The sequence below is a fragment of the Bufo bufo genome, chromosome 5 (assembly GCF_905171765.1).
Source record: "Bufo bufo chromosome 5, aBufBuf1.1, whole genome shotgun sequence".
NCBI classification, from domain to species: Eukaryota; Metazoa; Chordata; class Amphibia; order Anura; family Bufonidae; genus Bufo; species Bufo bufo.
The window spans coordinates 132,137,673-132,165,392 of record NC_053393.1 but is presented as its reverse complement, the minus strand read 5'-3'; the positions used below and the strand labels follow the sequence as shown (position 1 = coordinate 132,165,392).

The window sequence follows — 27,720 nt, the reverse complement described above, 5'->3', positions numbered from 1 at the left end:
AAATACGGAAACGGAATGCACACAGAGTACCTTCCGTTTTTTTTGCGGACCCATTGAAATGAATAGTTCCGCATACGGTCTGCAAAAGAAATGAAACGGACACGGAAAGAAAATACGTTCGTGTGCATGAGCCCTAAAGGGAATATGTAATCAGAAAAAAAATCTATTGTTTAAATCCTGCTTTTAAACATTTTTTTTTAGAATTTTTGGTGAGCTGCTTTTAAATTTTTTTTAATGTCACTATAGTAAAAAAATGTAATCCTGCAAATTTCACACTGCATACTAAGCCAAAAATATGCTAAGACTTCTTGTCATTTGGGAGCATCTACATAAGCCATAGACACAATGGACAGGAGCTGAGTTCTTTAGGCTTGCTCTGTGACCTGTGCAGGGGTCAGGAGGGAGGGAGTATATAAGCTTTGATATCATCTATTGGATTCTGTGTTATCTATATAGAGGTGTTACTTGTCATTGTGCATGTGATGATAACAAGATAGAAGTAACCTATACAAAACAGGAAGACCTATTATTAGGCCTAGTAACCAGTGTGAAAGTTGCAGTTTTATATATTTTCTTTAACTATAAATAGTAACATGGAAAATTTAAAAAATCTGCAAAAATTCTAACAAAAATATGTTTAACATGAAAACGTAATTTAAACAATAGGTCATTTTCTGATGACACATTCCCTTTAATTCCAAAAACAGAAATAATAGAACGTAGTAAGGTATTCTTTTTTTATCAGGTGCCTTTTGTTTTCCAAGACTTTTATATACTGATGACCTGTCCTGTGGATAGATCATCAGTATCTGATCGGTGGAGGTCCGACACCCTGGACTCCCGCCGATCGGCTGTTTGAGAAGGCGCCAGCAATCGCAGTAGCGCCGCAGCTTTCTCTCAGCTTTCCCTAGACCAAGTGATGTTAGAGAGGTGGTCTTAATCCCTGGAAATGAGCAGTGTATAATGTGATGGAAAAATGAATCAAGCCAGCAACAGAGGCAATACGGACATTCACAATACATTAGTGGCATACATGCTAAATGCCATTGGCTGAAGTGAAACAACTCCTTTAAGTGTAGTAAATGAGCAGCGATCGGTATGCTATTTCACGAATCGGTGCTTGTTTGTGCTGCCTGTGAAAATGGGTCCTCCTGTGCTGAGCTCTAATATAACGTACCGGAGACGGAGCCGTCAGTAGTCACACGCAGGGATGGATGCTATGACAGCTGACTGTATCATGCCATGGTATCTTGTTATTTTTTACCAGGCTTGCAGAAGGTGATTGTATTAGAAATGATTGCACTTACAGGACTTTGCTCCCCGGAGGACTGAACTCGCCTTTAGCTATTTCCAGCCTCTGCACCTGGCAGCAGCATGCAAATTGTTTTATCTTACGGATCAACATTTGTCTAATGCACCATGTGAACAATGCTTCATTTTCCTGACACCATTGGCTGTCGTTCATCTTCATTACTCTCTGTCTTTTTATTTGCACTCTAAATACCCCTGCATCTTCTCATTGATGGGGAGACTCATCCTCCATTCTGGAGTCTTCCAATGCCTGTTTGCTTTATGCTCATTTTTGTGTGACAAGTATATGGAAAGACCACATATTTGCATAGATGTTCTGTGTTCTTTAACCAAAGTAAAATCACCTTCATAGGATCGGTTGTTTCACATGTGCTGCAATATTGAGGTGACTCTGCCAGTAATTTTCAAGACTTTTTATTGTCTTAAAACCTTAGGTTCTGTCCACATGGCCATATAAGGATCCATCGGCAGATCCATCACATTTGATGGCCAAAAAGGTGCGTCGTGTAGCCCCATTCATGTCATCAAAATGGAAGCCGCATTATGAGCCATTGGAGCTGTTGTCTTTCATTGTACGGCAGATACACCATACTGCTGTGCCTTCCATTCTGAAAGGAATCCACAACACCGATGTGAACATATCGGACTGTGGGGTAGGAGTCACCTGTCTATTTGTGGCAATCGCATAGAGTATGAATGGAGGGGCAACGGCATCAGATCAGGAACATGCGACCCCTGTACTTGGGATTGATGGAGTTCCCAGCCATCAGTTGGCCACTTTCTGCTTACTTTTGACCAATTTGTTTTGTAAGATGACTATATAGCACCTACAAATATAGCCTTTGTTGCAATTCTTTGCCATTTTCCGTATTTCATAAGGTATGCCCCCTCGTTTGCAAATTTATTTGTTCTGGCCACACACAGGTCTTGTCCATAAAATGGCTTCTGATGGAGGGTCTTCTCCTTTCAAATACCGTGCAGTGTCATTGAATGGAGGAGGCTCAGTGATGTTTCTGGTCACATGACCCTCTATCAGCGGCCATCTTATGGACAGGACCTCTATGTAGACAACAGAGTAGATTTGCCGAACAAGGGGACAAAACTTTTGAAGTATAGAAAACGGCAGAATATCACCAAAGGCTATATTGGTAAGTGACCTATAGTCAAATTACCTACAAATTGGTCAACAGTAGCCAGAAAGTTTCCAACCCCTTCTATTTGTCCCTATCCTGTGGATAGGGGATAACTTTCATACTTGGTACAACCCTTTCAATGCTATTATAATTCATTTATTATATGCACAGGAACTTAGGAAAGTTTAGACATTTTTATCATATGTTACATTTTTCTATCAGTCTAAGGACCCTGCAGTGATATCTAAGATCTTCTCTAGAGGTAATAGAAATTGATTATCATCTCGACTTTGTGCGCACTCTTAGGCCTGCATTACACAATGATCGCAACAAACATTCATATAAAACGTGGTTCACTCCAGCTGCCATGGGCACTCGTATGTCAGACCTGTGTGTTGGCATCACATCCCCCCCATGTAATCAATGGATTTGCTGCTGACAAATGAAAATTGTATGCGGACAAGCTATCATGTTACCAATAGTTTGTCCCCATACAAAAGATATTATCTGACTAGGAATGCAAGTAACAGGGGCTAATGAACATGTTGTTCTGATTTGTCTACAGTGTGTGCTGCCATCGGAGAGCATTTTTAATGCTGCATAAAGGGTGCAATCACCTGACAAACTAGTGCTTACTCATTTGTCGGGTGATTGGCGGCATATTTTTTGGGGCAATGATCAGGTGAATTAACATTTGTAGGAATATTCATTCCTGATCATCAGCGTGTGTAAGGGTCATTAGACTAATTATCTCAGTTAAAATGTCCAAACCTGTATGGTCAATAGTGATGTTCCTCCCCTGAAGTCCAGAGGAGTGGGTTCACTATTGGCCATATCTGCATTTCAGATGGGATGAATATGCAGAAACCTGTCTCTGTCAATCTGGAGGAGAGGCAGGGTCTGACAGAGGAAGCAGGAGGAGTAAGGGTGCACACAATGGCTTGGGCCCACCCTCGGAGCACTTTACTACTGATTTGTATATGGATTAGAGTCCATTCACACATCCGTGTATGTTTTGCGGATCCGCAAAACACTGACACTGGCAATGTGCGTTCCGCATTTTGCGGACCGCACATCGCCGGCACTTAATAGAAAATGCCTAATCTTGTCCGCAATTGCGGACAAGAATAGGACGTGTTCTATTTTTTTCGGGATTGGAATTGCGGACCCGGAAGTGCGGGTTCGCATTTCCTGATCCGGGCAGCACATCGTGCGGCCCCATAGAAATGAATGGGTCCGCAATTCCTTTCCGCAAAATGCGGAACAGAATTGCAGACGTGTGAATGGAGCCTTATAAGGATTTTTTTCTCCAGAATAAAACAACGAATTGCAATGTGAAAGGTATCATTATTTTCATCTGAGCTAGACCTACAAGTCATTGTGCCTGATTTAACTGTGAATTTCTGGTTGCCAGATGTATTGGCCAACTCCTTTAAAACCTCTGGTCTTTGGGAGCAGCACAAATTACTGGCCATTCACCAAAGTTACATATCCTTTACATGGAAGTCTGAAGTCCCCCAGAACTTGGGAGCCTCTTGTACGAAGCACCTCTCCTTTCCTCATAGGGCATATAGACAAGGGTTTTCTTCTAAGCAAACACACTAAACAAGTAAAGTTTAGGAGATTTCAGGCTATTGTCAATGGAAACTAGTACAATTAGGCCCCATGGACACAACCATATGTATTTTGCAATCCTCAAAATACAGATACTGTCCATGTTGCATCTGCATTTTTTGCGGACCCATTGACTTCAGTGGGTCCGTGGTCTGCATTTTGAAGACAAGTATAAGACATGTTCTATCCTTTTGTGGAACAGACATGCGGATGTGGAGAACACCTGGATCAGCGATGTGCTTTCCGCATCCGTATGTCCACTCCGCAAAAAGATAGAATGTGTCTGCAAAATGTGGACCACGGACCCATTAAAGTCAGTGGGTCCGCAAAATAAAATGCGGACGGAACACCGACCGCATCCGTATTTTGCCGATATGCAATTTGAGAACCTCAAAACGGACACAGTCGTGTGCATGAGACCTTACATGCACAAAGGCAACTGTACTGTAAGTATCTGTACTTAGATACATTCACACATCATGAAGGCAGATGGTCCACCAGACCACAGGTAAGCCATTACTGGAAGGAATGAGGAGGTTTGGTTGATATCTCTAGGGCATTCCTGATTTAGTCTTGTAGGGAATTGAGTTGCTCACAATAAATACATTGACAGTGCAAGAAGGGGGTCTATGATCCTCCTGCAATATGGCGGCCACCTCCACCTTTACAAAAGTGTCTATGGACAGATCACGTACATTTTGTCGTTTTCACCAATCTAAATAAAAGAAAGCGTAGAAGTTGCCTACACAACAACACTCATGTCTCTTTTCTGCATTGATCTGACACGGTTGTTTGTTTTGGTTGCAGCCCATGGGATCAGAGCGGATGGAGATGCGCAAGCGGCAGATGTCAGTGCACCAGGAGACAGTGAGCTCCTCTCAAGCGCAGCAGGGAGTTGGGAATAGGGGATCAAATGCCTGTTGCTTCTGTTGGTGCTGTTGCTGCAGCTGCTCTTGGTAAGTCTAATGTACCCTTTATATAATAACTAGACATTAAGCCCATTACAATAACGGGCGCTAGAACAGTAGTGCATAAACATTAGTAGGAACAGTCTATATTAAATGGCAAGGGAACTGACTGGTGGCTGTGGCTGAGACTGCTGGCACTGAGTGCTTGCTGTAGCTGAGACTGCTGGCACTGACTGGTGGCTGTGGCTGAGACTGCTGGCACTGACTTGTGGCTGTGACTGGTGGCTAAGAGTGCTGACTGCAGCGGAGACTGCTGGCACTGAGTGCGCTTGCTGTAGCTGAGACTGCTGGCACTGACTGGTGGCTGTGGCTGAGACTGCTGGCACTGACTTGTGGCTGTGACTGGTGGCTAAGAGTGCTGACTGCAGCGGAGACTGCTGGCACTGAGTGCTTGCTGTAGCTGAGACTGCTGGCACTGACTGGTGGCTGAGACTGCTGGCACTGAGCGTTGACTGTGGCTGAGACTGCTGGCTGCGACTCATGGCTGAGACGGCTGGCACTGACTGGTCGCTGATACTGCTGGCACTGTGGCTGGTGGCACTGACTGATGGCTGAGACTGCAGGTACTGTTGTGGGCAGCACGGTTGCAAGTGGAACGTCGTGTGATGATTGATAAACGCGCCGCGCATGCGCAGTTCAATTATCGGCACACACGCAGCCCTGAGCACGCACACAGGGCTTTAATTACAAAGGATACTGACATCTAGTGGTATATTATCATGTTTTACTGTCTTGTTTGCACCCTTTATGAATACTTTGTCAGGTTATTTTCGTCGGGCTGTAGCGCCAGTGGCGTGCCTAGGGTGTCTGGCACCCGGGGCGGGTCCTTTCTCTGGCACCCCCCTACTTTAAAAAAATTGTACCCCCTCACAGTAGTTTTGTACAGATGTGTGCCCCCTCACAGTAGTTATGCCCTCTCTGTGCCCCTTTCACAGTTGTAATGCCCTCTTTGTGCCCCCTTAATAGTAGTAATGCCCTCTGTGCCCCCTCCATAGTAGAAATCTCCATAGTGCCCCTTCACAGTAATAATGCCCACTTCATTGTAGTAATGCCCTCTGCCTCTGTGCCCTCTCCATAGTTATAAAGTCCTCTGTTGCCCCCTCCACACTGATAAAGTCCTCTGTGCCCCTTCTGTATAAAAAAAAAAAAAACACACACTAACTCACCTTGTCCCGTTCCTGTAGCTCACATACCTTTCTTCCCTGCAGACACAGATTACTCTTCCCTGCAGACGCAGACACTTGCTGGCAGCGCGATCCGTGCCTGCAGGCTAAATGGTGGATTGGGGAGAAGTCTTCCTGCTTCACCATTCAGAGCGCCACAGGCTTAAAGAACGGGAGGAGCTCGGGGAGCTGATCGGTGAGTGACGGGACATCAGCTCCCTGCACCCAACTTCCCGCTGCGGGCTGTGTGTGGTGCGCCGTGTGTTGATTGGCTGGTGCACCGTGCATGCGCACTTCAATAATCGGCACACACACACACGGACACCAGCCCTGAGCACTCACATAGGGCTTTTATTAGTATTGATGTTACTCTTAGGCCTCCTGCACACTACCGTAGGTGTCCCGTTGCCATATTGCGGACCGCATTTGCGGATCCGCAATACATGGGCAACGTTTTGTGTTCATTCCGCATCACGGATACGGACCCAGTCACTTCAATGGGTCCGCAAATCCGGAGATGCGGAACGGAAGCACTACGGAGTGCTTCCGAGGGGTTTCGTCCCTTACTTCCGTTCCGCAAAAAGATAGAACATGTCCTATCTTTTTGCGTAACTGGCGGATTGCGTACCCATTAAAGTGAATGGGACCGCAATCTGCTGCGGCTGACCCACGGTTGGTGTTCGTGCATTGCACACAGCCACGGGGCGCACACATTCGTGTGCAGGAGGCCTTATTACACTGCTCAGCCAGCTATGGGCCAACCCCTCACTGATTACATGGGATTCATTACTGGTACACAAAACATGCTAAAAGCTCATGGGCATAAGAAATGGTGCAACTATACAGCACTGTTTAACTCGCCAATTAATTGGTACGTATGATATGTCTGCCTCTAGTTGTGATGTCACAGCAGCTTACTTGGCTGGAACTCACTTGTGATGACACAGCAGTTTAGCTGATGGAAATAAAGTTGTGATGTCACAGTAGCTCTTCTGACTGTTAGCACAAATGTGATGTTACAGCAGATCACGTAAAATCCTTATGTGATGTCATAGCTTACCTGACTACACATCACTTTTGATAGCACAGAGAATTAGATGATGGAAATACAGCTGTGATGTCACAATAGCTTACCTGACTCTTAGGCCTCTTTCACACGGGCGAGTTTTCCGCGCGGATGCAATGCGTGAGGTGAATGCATTGCACTGAATTCGGACCCATTCATTTCTATGGGGCTGTGCACATGAGCGGTGATTTTCACGCATCACTTGTGCGTTGCGTGAAAATCGCAGCATGCTCTATATTGTGCGTTTTTTTTCACGCAACGCAGGCCCCATAGAAGTGAATGGGGCTGCGTGAAAATCGCAAGCATGGTTGCTAGGTGACGATCGGGATGGGGACCCGATCTTTATTTTCCCTTATACCATGGTTATAAGGGAAAATAATGGCATTCTTAATACAGAATGCTTAGTAAAATAGCGATGGAGCGGTTAAAAAAAAAAATTATAATAATTTAACTCCCCTCATCCACTTGTTTGCGCAGCCCGGCTTCTCTTCTTTCTTCTTCTTTGATGACCTGGGAGGAAAAGGACCTTTGGTGGCGTTACTGCGCTCATCACATGGTCTGTCACAAATTAAGTACATAGCGCGGAGTGACATCACGTTGCTGTAGGCAATTTTCCTACATACGTCAGCATGTTCCTTTTAATGTCCTTTGTATTACTGATAATGTGTCCCTTAGCGCGAGACGGCTGTATTTAATGTATGTGATTTCATGTATATGACAATGCACTCTCCTTTTTCCTGTACATGTTGATCATCCATTTATTTAATATCAACCATGCCACATAAACAGCTGGCAAAGATTTTTATTTTATTTTATTTTATTTTATATATACAAAGTGGACCCTGAGACATATATTTATTTATTTTTTGTGGTGTTTTTCTGCATTTTGCGTTTCTAGGGGCAGCTTGCTGTAACTCTTGCAGTTTTTCCGGGCGTTTTTCACAACACCTTCACGATGGAGGAAAAATGCCATGAAGAAAACACTAGTGGTATTCTGTGTGCAAAAAATGGTGGCAACCCCCCCCTGTCCCACACACTCTTGTACAATACATATGAAGCAACCTGTGCACACGTAGAAAGCAGCGGTCAATGGGTGTTAATATAGATTCTTGATGAAGATTATTTGCTCTTTTTTAAGATGACACAAAACATATTTGCTGAACTGATATTTCATAAACGTAGTGGTTACTTTATAAATAATCTAATAGTGACTAAATAAGAATGTCACGTGTCAGTGTATAATGTGATGGGAAAATGCCAAGCCAGCAAAGGAAACAATATGGATAATAACAATGTATTATTAAGTGCCTTGTATTAACTTTCTCTACATGATAAATGGATGCTGTCCAATTTTTTTTGCGGCCCCATAGAAATGAGAGGGTCTGCATTTGATCTGTACAAAATGCAAACCGAAAATACATTTGTGTGCATGAGGCCTAAGTGTGTATACATATGTACATAACTGATAGTTGACCGGGGACGGAATTAAAGGGCTTGTCTCACTTCAGCAAGTGGCATCTATCATGTAGATTCGTTAATTTCTAACGATAATTTGTTTTCCCTTAGTCCTAACAGCAGCACAACTGGGGTATTACTGCCCCTGTGGACAATCGGGACAGGTGGAATTTTTTTTAATTAAATCAAATAAAGTACTAATTACCTAGATAGGCCCCTATAAAGCCCTCCTCCAACACACATCCCATGCGAACTATAAAGTACTACACAACAAAACACTGGATGGAGGGAAATACGTGTGCTGCTGTTAGGACTAAGGGAAAACAAATTATTGTTAGAAATTAACGATTCCATTACGTCCAAACAGCAGCACAACTGGGGACTTAGCAAGAAGATAACCTATGAGGGAGGGTCTCCCAGCTGAACTGAATTCAAGACAGACCTGCCAAAGGCGGTGTGTTCTAAATTCCTTAAGTCAAGCCTATAATGGCTTAGGCTACTTTCACACTGCCGTTAAGAGCGGGTCCGTCTGATGTTTCCTCAGACGGATCCGCTCCTATAATGCAGACGTTTGTATCCGTTCAGAACGGATCCGTCTGCATTATAACTTAGAAAAATTTCTAAGTGTGAAAGTAGCCTGAACGGATCCGTCCAGACTTTACATTGAAAGTCAATGGGGGACGGATCCGTTTGAAGATTGAGCCATATAGTGTCATCTTCGAACGGATCCGTCCCCATTGACTTACATTGTAAGTCTGGACGGATCCGCTTGCCTCCGCACGGCCAGGCGGACACCTGAACGCTGCAAGCAGCGTTCAGGTGTCCGCTTGCTGAGCGGAGCGGAGGCTGAACGCCGCCAGACTGATGCATTCTGAGCGGATCCGCATCCACTTAGAATGCATAAGGGCTGGACGGATGCGTTCGGGGCCGCTTGTGAGCCCCTTCAAACGGAGCTCACGTTCGGGTGTGAAAGTAGCATTACAAATGTAGAGTGGGAATTCCATTAAGCAGCAGCACAAATGTGCTCCAAAGGCACTAGGCTCCTCTCAGCTACCGCTCCGGTTGAATGAGCGTGAACAAAAGCAGGGGGCACCAAACCCTGGGAGTCAAAAGCTACTCTGATGGCCTCTTTGATCATACGGCTTAATGTTGGTTTAGAAGCTTTAAGACCCTTGTTTCTTCCAGCAAAAAGAATGAAAACATTCTCAGACCTTCAAAAGTCCTTAGTTGTTTCTAGGTAGATTTTCCTACTTCTGGCAACATCTAGGGTCTGAAGGACCTGCTCTTCTTCCGACAGTGGAGATGGATAAAAAACAGGTAAAGAAATGACCTGGTTTAAATTTTGTGGAAAGAAGGTACCTTAGGCACGAAGGTAGGGAGAAACCCGCAGAAGGACTCTATCCAGTAAAAATAGAGTGTAAGACTCCACATCTGCCAAGGCCTGCAATTCTTCGATTCTCTTTGCTGAAGTAATGGCCAGGAAAAAACAGGTCTTCCAAGACAAGAACTTTAAATCCACACTCTGAAGAGGCTCAAAGAGGGTCTCATAATCCCTTGAGCACGACTGAGAGATCCCACTGAGGTATAGGGCAAGAATGGAAGAAATAGGAGGATCCACAAGGACACCACATTTAGGGCACACCACTGCCGAAAAGTCTTTCCGATCCTGGAGTAAGCTTTGTTGGTAGATATCGATCTGGAATGGGATAAAGTCTTCAGGGCCCTCGCAGAAAACCCTCTAGATTCTAGAAGGGGGCGATCAACCTCCAGGCTGTCCAGTTGAGACTCTTCAAGTCTAGGCAGGACCCTGCCAGATGTACTAGGTTCTGCCTCAGGGGAAGCTTCCAATATTGTCCCTGGCTCATCTGCATCAGCTGGGTGAACCAAGACCTCTTCGGCCAGAAAGGTATTATGGCGATCACTGAGGTCTGGTCTTGCCTGAGTTACATCAATACTGTTGGCATCATGGAAATTGGAGGGAATATGTAGGCCAGCCTGAACCTCCACGGAATGGACAGAGCATCCACCGCCCAAGGATTGTCCTCCCTGTATAGGGAGCAGAACTTTTCCACCTTGGCGTTGAACTTGTCGCCTGGCGTTCCCCACTGTTGGGTAATCTGATGGAAGACTTACTGGCTTAGGGACCACTCGCCTGGCACCGGAAGATCTCGATTTAGGCGATCTGCCACCACATTGAGAGATCCTCTGATGTGAACTGCGGTCAGGTGGGTAAGGTTCAATTCTGCCCAAGACAGGATCCATCCCACTTCCTGGAGGAGAGGTTGAGATCTCGTTCCTCGTTTTCTGTTTATGTAGAATACAGTCGTCCTATTGTCCGAGCGAACTCACTGCTTTGCCTTGCACTTGAGGCGAAAAGTGTAGGAGCGCCAACTGGACCGCTCTTAATTCCCTTACATTTGACGACATTTGGTTCTCCTGAGGAGTCCAAGTACCCCGTACTGGCACTTCTTCCAGATGGGCTCCCCAACCTAGAAGGGATGCATCTGTGGTCAACATGATCCAATGGGGTGGAATCAAGGACCTCCCATCTTTCAGCTGCCTCCACCACCTGAGGGAGCGGCGTACCCGAGGAGACAGGGAGCATTTCTTGTCTATCCCAGTTAGGTTGCGGTTCCCAACACTTCTGACTGAAGAGAGCGCAAGTGTGCTAGGGCCCAAGGGACTGCCTTTGCAGTTGCTGACATGTGGCCCAACATCTTCATCAAGGTTCTGATGGAAATCACACGAGGGACTATTAGAAACTCTACGGCTCTTATTACCTTCTGGCATCTCTGCGGAGTGAGGGAGAGAGTCATCCAAGAGAAGTCTATTATGAACCCCAATAATGTTCTTGATGTTGCCGGTACGATCTCGGATTTCTCCCAATTTATTATCCAGCATAAATGCTGGAGAAAAGTAAGAGCCCGATGAAGATGGTTCTGCACCCCTCTAGAGTTGTGGCTTTTAGTAGCCAATCATCTAGGCAAGGAATAATTTCTAAACCGTTTAGCCTCAAGGCTGCCACTATAGCAACCGCAACCTTTGTGAAGGTGTGGGGGGCAGAAGAGATTCCAAAGGGAAGGACAGCAAACTGAAAGTGTCTGACAGTGCCCCTGAGAGAGACAGCAATCCCTAGGTATTTTCTGTGATCTGGATGAACGGGTACATGCAGATAAGCATCTTTGAGGTCTATGGTGACCATGAGGTCCCCTGGTTGTAGAACTTGTATGACCGAGTGAATAGTGTCTATTCTGAACCGCCTTTGAGTTAAAAAACTGTTTAGATAATGGAGATCTATTATCATCCGCCAACTTCCGTCCGGCTTGGGGACAAGAAACACTAGGGAATACACTCCGGATCCTTTGTCTGCAGAGGGTACTTCTTTCAGCGCCTGTTTTTGTAGGTAAAGAAGGATAGCCTGTTCTAAGCACATCTGTTTTACAGGAGAAAGGAGTGAGGTCTTCACGAATCTCGAAGGAGGAGTTGCTGAAAAACGTATTCTGTACCCCTCTCTTATTACTTGAAGGACCCACTGGTCCAAAACTCTGTGTTGCCAATTTTTGGGGGAAATAGCGGAGACATCCGCCTACAGGAGTGAGCAAGCCGGGTGAAATAAGCGGGTCTACCTCAAGATCTGCCAGAGGAGTAGAGATGGCGTCAAAGGCTCGACTGGGTGCGAGGATTTCCTCTCCCGCGAGAGCCTTGACCTCTGCGGGATCTCTGGTAGGATTGGGATCTGGATCGCCTAAATTGCCTAACTCTCCCCCTAGAGGATTGTTGAGGGAGACACATTCCTTTTTTTGTCAGAGAGTCCCTCCATAATCTTATCTAGTTCAGACCCAAATAGTCTCCCTGGTTCACAAGGGAGGCCACAGAGATTGTACTTAGAGGCATTGTCTGCCTTCCAGGGTCTGAACCAGAGGGGCCTCCTACTGGCCACAGTAAGAGCCATAGACTTGGAAGCCAACCTAAGCTGTTGAGATGCTGCCTCACTCAAAAAATCCGCACCAAAGAGGGCAGACTTGAATTGGGAATTGATATCTGCTCTAGCTACGCCAGAGTTTAAATCCGTCTGGATTTCCAGGAGCTTCTTCCTGAGAAATATAGCAACCTCCGAGGACGCCACTGCAACTGAGGCGGACGCGGCTGCGGCAGAATAGCCTCTTCTTAAAGTGCATTCAATTCTTTTATCTGGTGGATCCTGGAGATTAGAACCATCCTCAGAGGGAACCACAGTGCGTATTGACAGCTTGGATATGGCTAAATTCTCCTTGGGAGGAGGACCCCATTGTTCCAGTTGGCTTTGGACTAGGGGGTATAAGGTTTTGAACCTGTTAGGGTCCATTCACACATCATTGTGTGTTTTGCGGATCCGCAAAACACAGACATCGACAATGTGCGTTCTGCACATTTTGCGGACCACACATCGCCGGCACTATAATAAAAAATGGCTAATCTCGGCAATTGCGGACAAGAATAGAACATGTTCTATTTTTTTTTTCGGAAACGGAATTGCGGACCTGGGCAGCACATTGTGCGGCCTCATAGAAATGAATGGGTCCGCAATTCAGTTTTGCAGAACAGAATTGCGGACGTGTGAATGGACCCTTAGATATTACTGGTCCCTTTTCTGAATGCTTCCATTCAGTTGTCATCAAACTTTTGAGCGACTCTTCCACTTTAAAGGCCCTAGGCCCCCTAGAGGTGGATACAGAATCTTCCCCTTGATCAACATCCTGGTCCCTTGACCTGATGGATCTCAATAGTCGCTGAACCCTTTTCACCGGGAATATCTGGGTGGCAGTGTTCTCATCTTCACTATCTGAAGCCGAGGAATGGGCTTCATCAATAATCATCAGATCTTCTCCTAAGGCTACATGCACACTACGGTCTACAAATCGCGGATCCGCAAAACACGGATGGGGTCCGTGTGCGTTCCGTAATTTGCGTAACGGCACAGACAGCCTTTAATATAACTGCCTATTCTTGTCCACAAAGCGCGGACAAGAATAGGACAGGTTATATTTTTTTTGCGGACCAGGGAACGGAGCAACGGATGCGTACAGCACACGGAGTGCTGTCCGCATCTTTTGCGGCCCCATTGAAGTGAATGGGTCCGCATCCGAGCCGCCAGAACTGCAGCTCAGATGCGGACCAAAAAACGTCCGTGTGCATGAGGCCAAAAGACGAAGATCTCCTAGGAGAACTTTATGTATGCCTTTTCTGGGCTAATGCATCCGCTATGGATTTGCTCACAAATTCCTTTACCCAGGTTATCATCTCCATAGACTGGGGCTCAGAATCTGGAGGGGGGTGACAACTCTGACATTTACTATAAAGATAGTCGTCAGGCAGCAAGGTGCCACGGCCCCAACATGACAAGTGCCTGCGCTTGGAAGCGGAAGAGTGCACCTCCCCGGAGCCCAGAGAATCCATTTCAGGCTAAAGTGGTTAGCAGCAGTAGCCGCGGCAGCTAAAGAAACCGCCGGTAGCGACAGCTCAGAATCCTGCGAGCGCACAACCGTGTTAGCAGTAAGGTATCAGCAACTCTCAGAACACAGAGTGAACAGAGCGACAGCTGAAGGAAAAGCGCTTCTTAAATAGCCCAGAGGGGATGAGACTCTCAGGTTGCAAAATGGAGTGGAAGTACAGAAAACAGGGTTTTCTATCAGGAAAAATCTATAACTGTAATTCTACAGCAATACTTCCGGTCCTGCCCCCGACCATGCCACCGAGAGAGAGAAGGGCTTTATAGGGGCCTATCTGGTTAATTACCACTTTATTTTTATTTAATTGTCTTGATTGTCCACAGGGGCAGTAATACCCCAGTTGTGCTGCTGTTTGGACGTAAGGGAAAAAGTTAATACAAGGCACTTACTAATGTATTGTGATTCTCCATATTGCCTCCTTTTATTGTCTTGATCCATTTTTCCATCACATTATACACTGGGCGTTATCAAAAAATATTCCCACAATAACGATATTAGGAAATGTATTGCGATAACTATATATATTGCGATAAATACCCATTTTAAAAGAATAAAACACTTGGCCACAAGGAGACATTATACTGTATGGGAGCCACAAGGAGACATTATACTGTATGGGAGCCACAAGGAGACATTATACTGTAAGTGGGCACTGTCTGGGGCAGCCACAAGGAAACATTACTGTATGGGGGTAGGCACAATACTGACATATGGTGGCCCCCAATAACACAATGTCTTGTGGCCACCATACAGTAATGTCTTCTTGTTGGTCATGTCATGTATGGGGGGGTGGGGAGGGACTCATGATGACTTATTCCCTAATGCCTGCTATTTCAATGTGCACTAGTGTGGTGCAGCTTGCAGGCAGGAAGGAGTAGGCCAGAGTCAGACAGGGCCGCAGCCCACAGTAGAGCACATACATGGTCACCGTTATAGGCAGACATTACACCTTTATTCACTCGGGTCGGGGCGGCTGTAGTATACATTAGGGTCTCTCTCTCCACTCGCAGGTGAAGTTGTGAACTCTGTGCGGAGTAACTTGAGAGACTTTCCTGCCACTCGTTCTGATTCCGACGTCAGACGTTGGTGGGCGGAGACTTATTTATGGGAGCGAGGAGAAGCCGGGGCGGCCGCTGCAGGCAGTAATTGTACTGGTGGTATGCAAACATTCAGGGGCGGGCAGCCGCGGACACAGATTTTGAAGTGGTCAGCGCACGTGACCGCTTCTATGATGTCACAAAATACCGCGGTTACTGCCATATCGCCGTTTCTTAATACTGCGGTATATCGCCCCAACCCTGGACCACCCTGCAATCCATCAGTGGTGGTCGTGCTTGCACACTATAAGAAAAAATTCCAGCCTCTCTCGTGGCGGACCGTGGGAGCTCACATAGGCTGGTACTTTTTTCTATAGTGTACAAGCACAGCCACCACTGCTGGACTGCAGGATGGTCATAACCATGGATACTTTCTCTGCATAATAAATGCTATTTGCTGAAGTGGCAAAACCCCTTTAAGTCTCGTGCACATGGCAGGCTGTATGCACAAAGCATTTATGAGTAGCACACCAAGCCCCCATAGTTCCATATTACTGAGCCAAATAGACTCCACATGCCACCAAATGGTAATTTGACATGGTGCTGCCAGTCCTTAAATGTCAGGCCACATAGGCTCAGAAAATTGACAACCGCAGCTTAAGCCACCAAATGTTTGCACAAAAGGGGGTTTGCAAAAAAAATATGCAACGTTCTACACCAGAAGAAGTTTAGAAGCCTTGATAAATTCCCCCCAAGACCAATAAGGCCGCATGCACACAACTATATTTTTCATCCATGTGCTGCCTACCTCTTTTGCGGATCCATGTGACCATTTTGCAAATTGTAGAATATATCCTATTCTTGTCCACAGAATAGCCATTTCTGTTAATGGGAGTCAGAAAAATTCTGAATGCACACAGAAGGTATCCGAATTTTGCTGATTCGTGGTTTGTGGAATACAGACTCTCTTGTGTGAATGAGGCCTGAAAGCCAGCATTTGTTGCAATCTGGAATTTTTTTGTTTCATACTAATTCTATGCAAAAAACAGAGGCACAATATGGACCTGTAGATTTATTTGGATGTCATATTACGAATCTGTATAACATGGAACAGTAAAATGGCGGTGGGCATGGGTCCATACGAACAGCATACCTATGTACAGCGAGAGGGAAGAAGTCTGTCTCCGGGGTGGCTGTCCCGAAACTGGAAATGGAAGATGTCTGTAGCTCTAGATAAAGACTACACAAGGTTATTGACTCTGAGCATCCTTAACCCATGAAGTGGTATCCGGTAATTTAAACTCAAAGTATCTTTATTGTAGAATTGTTAAAAACATGGTGTGAACATCCGAATGGTACTTTTGCATCCGCGGCAGCAGATCCGGCAGGCTGTTCCGCTAGTGAGGAGCCTGCCGGACTTTGCTGGATTCTACAATTCACAGCCTGATCCCTATTGACTGTAATGGGCGCCGGCAGTGATCCGGGCACTTTCCAGCATAAATGCCGGGTTTCGGACTGACAAAAAACGTTGCATGCAGGGAAAGAGAGAGCATAGTTCATTGGGAATGCCCACTGAGCTCTGCAGTTGCAGCTCTACAAGCAGGCACATCATAGAAAGCAGGTATTGGGTGGGGGGGGGGGGGGGGGGGGAGATTTAAGAAACAATGCAGTATAGCGGAACATGCACCACTATGGCTATATAAATATCTTTGTAAAGAAATGACTTCATGGCAAAGGCCTCACACTTTAATCTGCTGTATAGTTACTCCACTGTATTCAGCAGATGCTGTGCCTGGTGTGTAGAAATATGTTTCATATCAATACAGAAATCATATCCTTATGACTTAGCTATCATTTCCATCCATGAGGCAATGTGAGAAGTTCACCACCATGACTGCAGAGTACGAAGCAAATAGAAAGTTGTACCGTCTGTCCATACACATTTCCATCTCTTATTTTGGGGGAGAGGGCATGCACCATTGTAATTATCTGCAGACAGACTAAAGCAGGCCATACTACTGCTATATACATACCACTATTTGCACTAAAATCAGTTTCAAAGTAGGCATACGGTCATGTAGGGTAAATGCCCCGAGACACCACTGTAAAATTTGTGAAAATTTGGTCCTCTAAGGCCTCATGCACACGGCCGTTGTTTTGGTCCACATCCGAGCCGCCGTTTTGGCAGCTCGGATGCGGACCCATTCACTTCAATGGGGACGCAAAAGATGCGGGAGACATAAGCTCCGTGTGCGGTCTGCATCCGTTGCTCCGTTCCGTGGCCCCGCAAAAAAAAATAATAACCTGTCCCTATTCTTGTCCACGCTTTGCGGACAAGAATAGGCAGTTATATTGAAGGCTGTCCGTGGCGATCCACAAATTGCAGAACGCACACGGACGCCATCCGTGATTTGCGGACCGCAAAACACACAACTGTCGTGTGCATGTAGCCTAATCCTGAGAAATGCTTCTTTCTGTTCTTAGGCTACTTTCACACTAGCGTTCGGGTGTCCGCTCGTGAGCTCCGTTTGAAGGGGCTCACAAGCGGCCCCGAACGCATCCGTTTGGCCCTAATGCATTCTCAGTGGAGGCGGATCCGCTCAGAATGCATCAGTCTGCCAGTGTTCAGCCTCCGCTCCGCTCAGTGAGCGGACACCTGAACGCTGCTTGCAGCGTTCGGGTGTCCGCCTGGCCGTGCGGAGGCGAGCGGATCCGTCCAGACTTATAATGGAAGTCAATGGGGACGGATCCGCTTGAAGATGACACCATATGGCTCAATCTTCAAGCGGATCCGTCCCCCATTGACTTTCAATGTAAAGTCCGGACGGATCCGCTCAGGCTACTTTCACACTTAGAAATTTTTCTAAGTTATAATGCAGATGGATCCGTTCTGAACGGATACAAACGTCTGCATTATAGGAGCGGATGCGTCTAGCTCAGAACGCTAGTGTGAAAGTAGCCTTATTCAAATGGTGCACCATGGCTGGGGCTGCTCCATTCGGTGCACCCTAGCGTCCCCTGCATCATCCCCACTGACTCTGAAATCTCGAGACATTTAAGTAAACAAGAGGGGGAGGCACTGGGCGCCATTATGGCAGAGTGGTGGTGCAGCAAATGGAGTGGCCCCGCCCACCCTTTACCAAAAACCTTATTTGCAGAAAAAAAGTATTCATCAGGATTGTAAGACTGTATTCTCACAAGAAAGGTGTGGTTATGTTTCAGGGGCACCTACCCTAGATGGCAGGGGCGGATTGGGAACTTAAGTTTTGTAGTTGGGATCCAAAATGATGGAAGACAGGGCCAGCAATACTATACCGTGGCACATTATACCACCCCAACACAGTCATAGGCGTCGCTACAGGGGGGCAAGGCAGCAGGAATTTCAATGTGGGCCATGGGAGCTTATGTCTCCCGTCCTCTCCGTTCAGGCTCATAGGCTTCAGGCTAGTAACCTGAAGCCTATGAGGCAGTAGAGCGGTGCAGGAGGTCACGGTGATGTGTTCGTGACCGCCTGCGCCGGGACGCTTGAAGACAGGCCAAAAGAGGTGACTGAGTAAGAAAGAGAGGTAAGTGTTTATTTTTTGTTTTAATATGCAGGCCATGGACTGGGGACACTATGGGGGTGGGGGACATTATAAAAGGAGGCAATCATACATGGAAAGGATGGGAGCTATGGACTGGGGGCACTATGGGGGTGTGGGACATTATAAAAGGAGGCAATCATATATGGAAAGGATGGGAGCTATGGACTGGGGGCACTATGGGGGTGTGGGACATTATAAAAGGAGGCAATCATACAGGTGAAACTCGAAAAATTAGAATATCGTGCAAAAGTCCATTTATTTCAGTAATGCAAATTAAGGAATTGCATTAATGCAGCTTAAAATTAGAATTTTGTGAAAAGGTTCAATATTCTAGGCTCAAAGTATCACACTCTAGTCAGCTAATTAATCCATACCCCCTGAGCAAAGGGTACCTGAGATTGGGACTTTGGGGTTTCATAAGCTGTAAGCCATAATCATCCAAGTTATAACAAATAAAGGCTTGGAATATCTCACTTTGCATGTAATGAGTCTATCTCATATATTAGTTTCACCTTTTAAGTTGCATTACTGAAATAAATTAACTTTGCACGATATTCAAATTTTTTCGAGTTTCACCTGTATATAGAAAGGATGGGGGCGGCCATGGACTGGGGGTACTATGGGTGTGGGGCACATTATAAAAGGAGGCAATCATATATGGAATGGATGGGGGCCATGGACTGGGGGCAATATGGGGGTGGGGGCTTTATAAAAGGGGGCAATCATATATGGAAAGGATGTGGGCCATTATTACAATAATAATACAGACGGGGCCATATTTATTACAATAATACAGAGGGGCCATTATATGTTAAAATAATACAGAGGGCATTATACATATGGGCACTACGGCGGGAGGTTGGGTCTTTTATCTAGTGGCACTACAGAGGGTCATTGTAACTACCATGGGGCACTGCAGCGGGTCTTTATAAATACTTGAACCACTATAGGACGTATTATAACTACTGCAGACAGTATAAGGGACTTTATTTTTACTGCATGCTCTTATAGGGGTATCATATACAGGGGTCTTGTTACTGCTGGGGGCATTATTATTGAGCACATATTAATGGGGATACTATTGGAGGTACTGTGGGGCAGTGTTCCTCAACTCCAGTCCTCAGGGCCCACCTGCCGGTCATGATTTGAGAGTATCCCACAGAATGAATACCTGTGGTAAGTCCTGATGCACTGACACTAATTGTATCATCTGCTCATTACTAAGGAAATCCTGAGCACATGACCGGCAGGTGGTCCCTGAGGACTGGAGTTGAGGAATCCTGCTGTAGGGAACACTATTACCATTAAGGACAGTTTGGAAGCATGTTATTATGGGGGACTATTTGAATGGAACTAGCTCAGTATTGGAGGTAGCAGCAGGATGACAGTGTTTAGGTACCAGGAAGGGAAGGAATCTAAAAAAAAAAAAAAAAATATGTGAAACTCTGAAGAGACGAGACATGGCTGAAAGAAGATGTCATGGCGGTCTAATCTCCAAATGAAGAGGAAAGTCTACATGACAGGAGATGTCACTGGATGTAGGAGGTATGTGCTGCTGTATTCTCCTGTATATTTCGTAGCAATGTATGTAATGTCCATCCAAATATCTGTTTCACGGAAGGGGGGAGGGGGTATATAGAATTTGGCCCACTCTGCCTCAGCCTGGCCCCAGACTTCAGGTCATACTGTGTGTGTTCTGAATTCTGGAGCCTCACACCCATCTACTACTTTATCTGTACTCAGAGAGTTATCAGTGTATTATCTGTGGTGTTACATAGAAATGCAAGTGACATCTACTACATTATCTGTATACCGCAATACTCTCGTATTTTGTAATCTTATTTATATATACTTATTTTGTTTTTTTCAGTAGTATGATTAAGTGGTTAAAATTATGTGTCCCCCCCCCCCCCATGGTATCGTATGTGCCCCCCTATATATTGTTCCTAGAGTTGCCACTGACCACAGTCCATCACAAAATACTGCCAGCAGTACAAAAAACATCCCTAAAAACTCCCACTGCCCGGCCAGCCGTGAGGAGGGCCCAGGTGGCCTCCTGGGCATCGGCTCACCGGGAAATTTCCCTATAAGGTCTATGGCCAATCCACCCCTGCCAGATGGTGGTATGCTTACTTTGAGAACTTTGAAGGTGATGGACTGCATGAAGCATTTTATTGCATATTGCCCCTAAACGGTTTTATATCAGATTGTAATTGATCTGTAAAGTTTGTGATTCATGCTTTATGAATAATAATCCTCTTTTACAGCCTCACAGTCAGAAATCAAGAAGATGAGAGGACAAGGTCTTCTAATGAAATCAGAGGTGCCGGCATACCAAACTGTGAAGAAAGGTAAGTACTGTAGTAGCTGTGTGTGTTGAGCAGTACAGTGACGGCTGCCATTTGAACATGAGAGAAGGTTCGCCATAACGTATATGAGTGACAGCTATCTCTGCATGAGTGTGCTTATATGAGCTGTCGCCCACTGAGCAATTCACCCCTCCCATGGACTACACCTAGGAGCAGCCTGCCTGCGCCAAATGTCAGCTGTTCCTCGGCTGAGAATTCTTGCGCATAATGTGTGTTTAACTTTGGAGCAACCAATGGGTCCTGGTGCCAGATACTTCAGAGAGTGCACTGAGTGTTGAGGAGCTGAGGGAAAGGATGAAGAAATCCAGCATAGGGCTGGTCAGCCAAGCCTTGACCATAGGGGTGGGCGATATGGCCTAAAATCTATATTGCGATATAATTTTAAGCATGTGCGATATATTCTATATTTGGGGGGGTTAAACTTTTCTTTTCTTTTTTTTTACTTTTTATTTAATAACGATTAGCCTCCTTAGGGGCTAGAACCCTTGTCCTATTCACCCTAATAGAGCTCTATCAGGGTGAATAGGACTTCACACTCTCCCTGCCGCCCTGTGCATAGTGCACACAGCAGCAGGCAGCCGACTATGGCAGCCAGGGCTTCGGTAGCGTCCTGGCTGCCATGGTAACGGATCGGAGCCCCGCGATTACACTGCTGGGGCTCCGATCAGAAGCTGCCACCCTGGGGCCACCGCCACCAATTATTTAATCGTGTGGAGGAGGGGCGCAATTAATATAATACTTCGAAGAGGGGGAGTAGAAGGGAGGGGCTGTGGCCACTGCGCCACCAATGAATATAGTTAATATGCCCGAATACAAACATAGCTACCTGCATATGCCGGTCATATCCCATACCTGGCCTTTATTACTCCTCCGCAATTAACCCTTCAGGACCTGAGGGGTTAATTGCGGCAGATCACGGTGCGCAGTAATAGAGGCTGGGTATGGGATATGGCCGGCAGCTACGTTTGTATTCAGTCCCTCCCCTCCTCCTCTCTGTTCTCATTGGTGGCGCAGTGGCCACAGTCCCTCCCCTCCTCCTCCTAGTCTGTTCTCAGTGGTGGTCAGCGGCAGCCGCACACAGTGGGGAGGGAGGGACTCTCTCCTTCTCCACTGTGCCGGCTCAGGACTGGAGAACATGGTGAGTGCCGAGAGCGTTGCATGCCATGTTCTACTGCGATCGTCGATATGGCGATATAAACAAAATCTCTATCGTTGGCCAGATTTATATCGTTTATATCGCATATCGTCTGTCACCCACCCCTACTTGACCAGTCAGTGAAAGGCTTTCGTTTTTTCTCCTGCCCCTGGCTCATTAGCGCACAGTTGCCAAACTGTACTATACAGGACAAGGAGGCCCATCCTCTATCTACAGTAGCTAAGCCGTCCTGGTACATTTATGCCAACAGTAAAGTACTTGATCAGCCCTACTAGAGTTAGTCTGGTCCATCAAGACAGCTGCTATGCTAAAAAATCGAACTGCCAGGGTCAGTCAGACTAATGCTTCACATGAGCTATCAGTAAGTTGACCTTCCCTTAAAGGGGTATTCCAAGATATTTTACCTAATGACCCATCCTCAGCAGATTGTGATTAGACACCACCATCTGCTGCCTGCAACCGATGATTTTTAAACCTGGCGAAAGATTTGGATTGCTCGTGCTGGTCATCGGGTAATTAGTAGCAGTATAACACTGCCAGATCATTGCTAACAAGCGTTACTACGAACGCTTGTTAGCGATCATCTGGCAGACAGTACAGCCATAAGCCACAGCGCGAACCCTTTAATCTATTTGCATTAGGCTGCAGTCCATACTGTCTGGCTTCAGTACCCGCAGCACTCTTGTCCATGGGTTGTGTGTGGTATTGCAGCTGCACATTTTTTATGTCACCCAATCCCTTGAATGCCACACACATTTCTGGGGTTGTATTTGGCTTACTTTGTATAATAGGTGCTGGTCTGACAGTAAATCTTGACTTTATGTTCTCTTTAGTCCTTCCCCTACTCTTGAAGATGTCTTCTCTTGGGGCCAGTCTTTCGACAAACTTATGACTACTCCTGCGGGAAGAAATGCTTTCCGGGAATTTCTCAGAACGGAATTTAGTGAGGAGAACATGCTTTTCTGGATGGCTTGTGAGGATCTGAAAAAGGAGGCCAACAAAAATGTGATAGAAGAGAAAGCCCGGCTAATATATGAGGACTACATCTCCATTTTATCTCCAAAAGAGGTAAATTCTGCTTCCAGGTGTCTTCATTGCTTTATTCCTCATAGTCTGCACTCTAAGGACATTGTTATATACTTGCCCCAATTCCTTACAGGTGGTCACACACATGAGATACCTTTCAGCTTACAACTGCCTGTCCTGACACCCCCATGCAGATGCACATTCGAATAGGCCACAGAAGTTCTGAAAGTGGAGAGGGGAATAAATCTCTGCCGGACTCCACTGGTGATGGCTTATCTTCCCGAGATCAAAAGGATCTGGCATGTTGAAATCAAATAGCCAGATCCTATCCCTCTGGGCATAGGCCCCATACACTAGATCAATAACGGGCGAACCTTTTAGAGAACCAGTGCCCAAAACCCACTTATTTATCCCAAAGTGCCAACTTATAACCTGAATACTACAGTCCAATATAGTATATCTTCCATGTACTTTATAATTTAGCTATAATAGCCTGCCTACATTCAATCCAGACCACCACCACCACCCTCAGGGGCTCAGAACCCACAGGCAGGCCACCTGTCCAACACTTTACATTTACTACACTTTTTTTTTTTTACACAGTTGATATGCTGAGCAGGATTGTGGAGACGTCCAATAGACTTTATACTTAGACTGTCTTCAGTACAGCGCTCAGACGCGAGGAGAAGCAAAGCTCTGCTGAGCACTTCAGACTGCTCGTTATATAGATCAGGGGGTCTCAGAGCAGGGACCCCTGCTAAAACCCACTGCCCAACACTGTGACACTATGGACCCCACTGCCCAGTAAGACTGCTTACCCTGGCGGGCGCCTCTGGGTGAAGATCGGGCACCCCTGCAGGAGCCTCCCCCCTCCACATCCTGAAAGCGGTGTGCCGAATGCTTCAGCAGCCCGCTGAAAGTGACCAATAACAAAGCTCCTTTCTGTAAGGAGCTTTGTTATTGGTTGTATCAGGCAGCAGCATTGCTGCGCTGCCTGTGCCGTTCACAGCGCGTACAATTAATGGCAGGAAAATTCTAAGGTGTATTGGTAAGCCTTAGCCTTTTTCCAGGGCGTGTGTGCCCATAGTGAGGGCTCTGAGTGCCATAGGTTTTCCACCACTGCACTAGATCATTTGCCAGTGTTGCAGAAATTGACTTCTATTAACCTAATGTGTATGGCCATCTTAAGTCTATAATAGACCAATAATCCCCCAATAACAAACTGTTATAGTAATGAACCATCCATTGGGATGTTTGGTGTACTGCAGCAAAAATACACATCAGATTTCCACCATGTGAACATGCCCTAATGGTTATTTCTTTGATTTGATCTTTCAGCATAAATATATTGTAGCACATCACCATCCAGTACCTTATTAATGTGGCTATATCACTGCTCCGTACAACCTTGGTAATGCAGTGTCTACATGAGCATACGAGGCCTAACTGTACCTCTTATGCCTCAGATTTCATAAGGAGAGGAGAATGCCTCCATACATAGTCTTTCCATATGTATTCTAACACCCTGGCGTGCTCCATCAGATGCTGTATGTATGGAGGTGTTCTCTTGCTTTGAGGGCAGAATACCTCCGTACATACGGTATGTGGCCCAGCAGAACCATACGGCTTCCGTGCACTACAATGCGGGCTCTGTGCCCTGTGTATGATGCCTAGTGCTCAGCGGATTTATACAGAAAGGTTGAGGTCTAGAAACAGTGAGCTATTTCATCATGGGGAATATTTTATAACATCCAAACATATGGGTGTAATCTCTGATGATGCAGACAGATGTATCTCATACTGATGGATAAACAGGCCATAGCAGAAAATGTGATCACATCGGCCATGACATATGGAACAGTCTCATCAAAACTCTTGGGACCAAGCTGAACACTAATATTAGCATTCCAATATTTCAGCTACAGCAGTAAGACAAAAAAAAGATTTTAATGCTATTAAATTGTGAGGACGTGCCGTGTAGAGAGTCCGTTCTGTGGGTATAAACAATGACAAGACATTTAAGACGATCACCATGTGAGATCCCCAGGGGGCAATTGTTAAGGCCTGGTGAGAAAGAATAATTATTTTCAAAACAGTCTGACCTTTCAGGTATTATATTCTCAGACAATATAAGATAGAATGATTAGCAGCCATCGAGGTAAGAAGACAGAGCTGTCAATCACCAGCGATGATTTTTCTATATAGAGACTGTGGCTTATTATAACACAGCATGCGCTGCCACTACTCAGCTCGCAGCGAGGGGGGATCAGTTAGGGGTCTCCATCTTTGTGCAAAGGTTGCAACAACAAGGAATTAAAGAAATCCTCTCTCTTTTTTTCTTTTTTTCAGGTCAGCCTGGATTCCAGAGTGAGAGAAGTCATCAACAGGAACATGTTGGAGCCCTCACAACACACATTTGATGATGCTCAACTCCAGATCTACACCTTAATGCACAGAGACTCCTACCCACGTTTTATGAACTCTGTAATCTACAAAAACCTTCTTCAGACCTTATCGGAAAACACTGTCGAGTCTTAGTTTTGTGTTGTTTTTTTTTATTATTATTATTATTATAATTTTTATTGTCATTTTTATTTATTTAAAAGCAAACAGAAAAAATGGGTACTACACCTGGCAGGGAGTTTAGAGCTACCATGATGTTCACCTGAAAATTCTACTCAGGCATATTTTAATATGGACTATGTTACATTGTCTCCGGCTGACGGCTCATCGCCACGCCTGTTGCAGCTAGTGATCAATTTTAGTAATATTTTCCAAATAAGAAAAAAAAAAAATGGAAACATTTTTAAACGATATAGTATATATAGTAGTTGTATTTTTACAACGGTAATTAGTATATATTCAAAGACGAGCATTACCCTGGTGGAAGTGCCTTGATGTGTTTATGTCTATTTCCTAGAACTAGATTGGATTATTACACTAAGACTATGTATATGATCTGAAAATCAATCTGCTTATAAAGGAGGGTACTTCCACTTGTCTTTGGGGGATGTAGGCTTGTTTATGTGTGTACGTATAGCTATGCATATGTACATGCACACATCAAACAAGCAGCGTGCCGAAAGGAACAATTTCCATTGGCATGGAACAAACCTGGCTTTTTGTTGAAGACCAGTGATTCGAATATCAACATTTAATATGTGAATGATTTAATGGGTTTTAAAAAAAAAAAAATATTCCCTTTTCTTCTTTTGCAATGGAAGAATTAAAGAAAAAAATATGGACATTTACAGAAGACAAAATTCTAATCTGTAATAAAGCACAATAGTTTTATCCCCACGGTGGTGGTCTTTTACATAGAAATCTGAAGTTAGCATTAAAGGATCACTCTGGCCAAAATGTATGCGTCCTGTTATGCTCAGTGCAGGGTTGGAAAGAGCAGTGTATATAAAATGCAGAGATTTCATCTTCTCTGAAACCTTGTGTCATGCACCGCCCTCTTAGGTCCTGCATTAGGCATCAGTTTTGCGTGGAGTGTTTCTTTAAAGGGCTTATCCTACAAAAAGTATTACTATACAAGAAATAGGGCACTTCAGATGAAGCCTTTTTGCAATATACACTCATTTACAAAAAATAAATAAAAAAGTCACACCCAGTTAGAAACATTGATTTCTGCAAAACTCGGCATGTAGTTATGCCTCTGGAAGACATGACTACAGACAGGTGTGGTATGATCAGACACTAGGTCTTGCCACAAGAGGGCGTAAAAGTGCTTCCCAGGCTACTTTTGGTAAGAGATCTTTGACTGCTAGACATGCCTCTATGACGCATGCAAAGACATTTTGCCTAGCTGATGGACTTTGAGAACGGCACATTACTATACTAAGAGGAGCAGAATGGTCGTTTCAATGAACTGCCAGCCATCTAGGCCGTTCTGACCTAGCTGTTAGGCTTCTCAGATCTGTTAGCTGCTAGGCGGTATTGGGAGCAGTGGTTGTGTGGCCACAGACATACCACCAGTAGAAATGATTGTTTGATCCGCCAAGCATGAGCAACTTTCATGGTTTCTTTGTCCACCGTCCAGACACATCTAAAAGATAAACATTTTGGTGACACATTTCCTTTAATGTAAGAAGAAACCGTGGCTTGTTCTGAACAAGCCTGGAAAATATTCCTTTTATTTAGGAGCAGCAGCAGTATAGTGTTAATGTAGAACGGGTAAGGTGTGCAAGGGTACCAGTGGCATATGGCAGCAGGAGATGCACAGCATGAAACGGACAAGGCAGTGATGTTTGTGTGGCTGTGTAGGGGTATTAGTTGTGGTGGCTATGTAGGTGTAATAGTAGTGGCAGTAGGAGGGGTAACAGTTGCAATGGCAGCCATACAGT

At 45.4% G+C, this 27,720-nt stretch overlaps 1 protein-coding gene across 1 annotated transcript in view; it reads left to right on the top strand.

The window, feature by feature from the left end:
- Nucleotides 1-25,909, top strand: part of RGS20 (regulator of G protein signaling 20) — a 112,091-nt gene extending 86,182 nt beyond the window's left edge. Inside the window, exons 2-5 of the mRNA XM_040432414.1 lie at nucleotides 4,866-5,014; nucleotides 21,088-21,171; nucleotides 23,179-23,413; nucleotides 25,721-25,909. Coding sequence (XP_040288348.1) covers nucleotides 4,869-5,014; nucleotides 21,088-21,171; nucleotides 23,179-23,413; nucleotides 25,721-25,909 — 654 coding nt within the window. The 5' untranslated portion in view covers nucleotides 4,866-4,868. The remainder of the gene's footprint in view (nucleotides 1-4,865; nucleotides 5,015-21,087; nucleotides 21,172-23,178; nucleotides 23,414-25,720) is intronic.
- The last annotated feature ends 1,811 nt before the right edge of the window (nucleotides 25,910-27,720 follow it).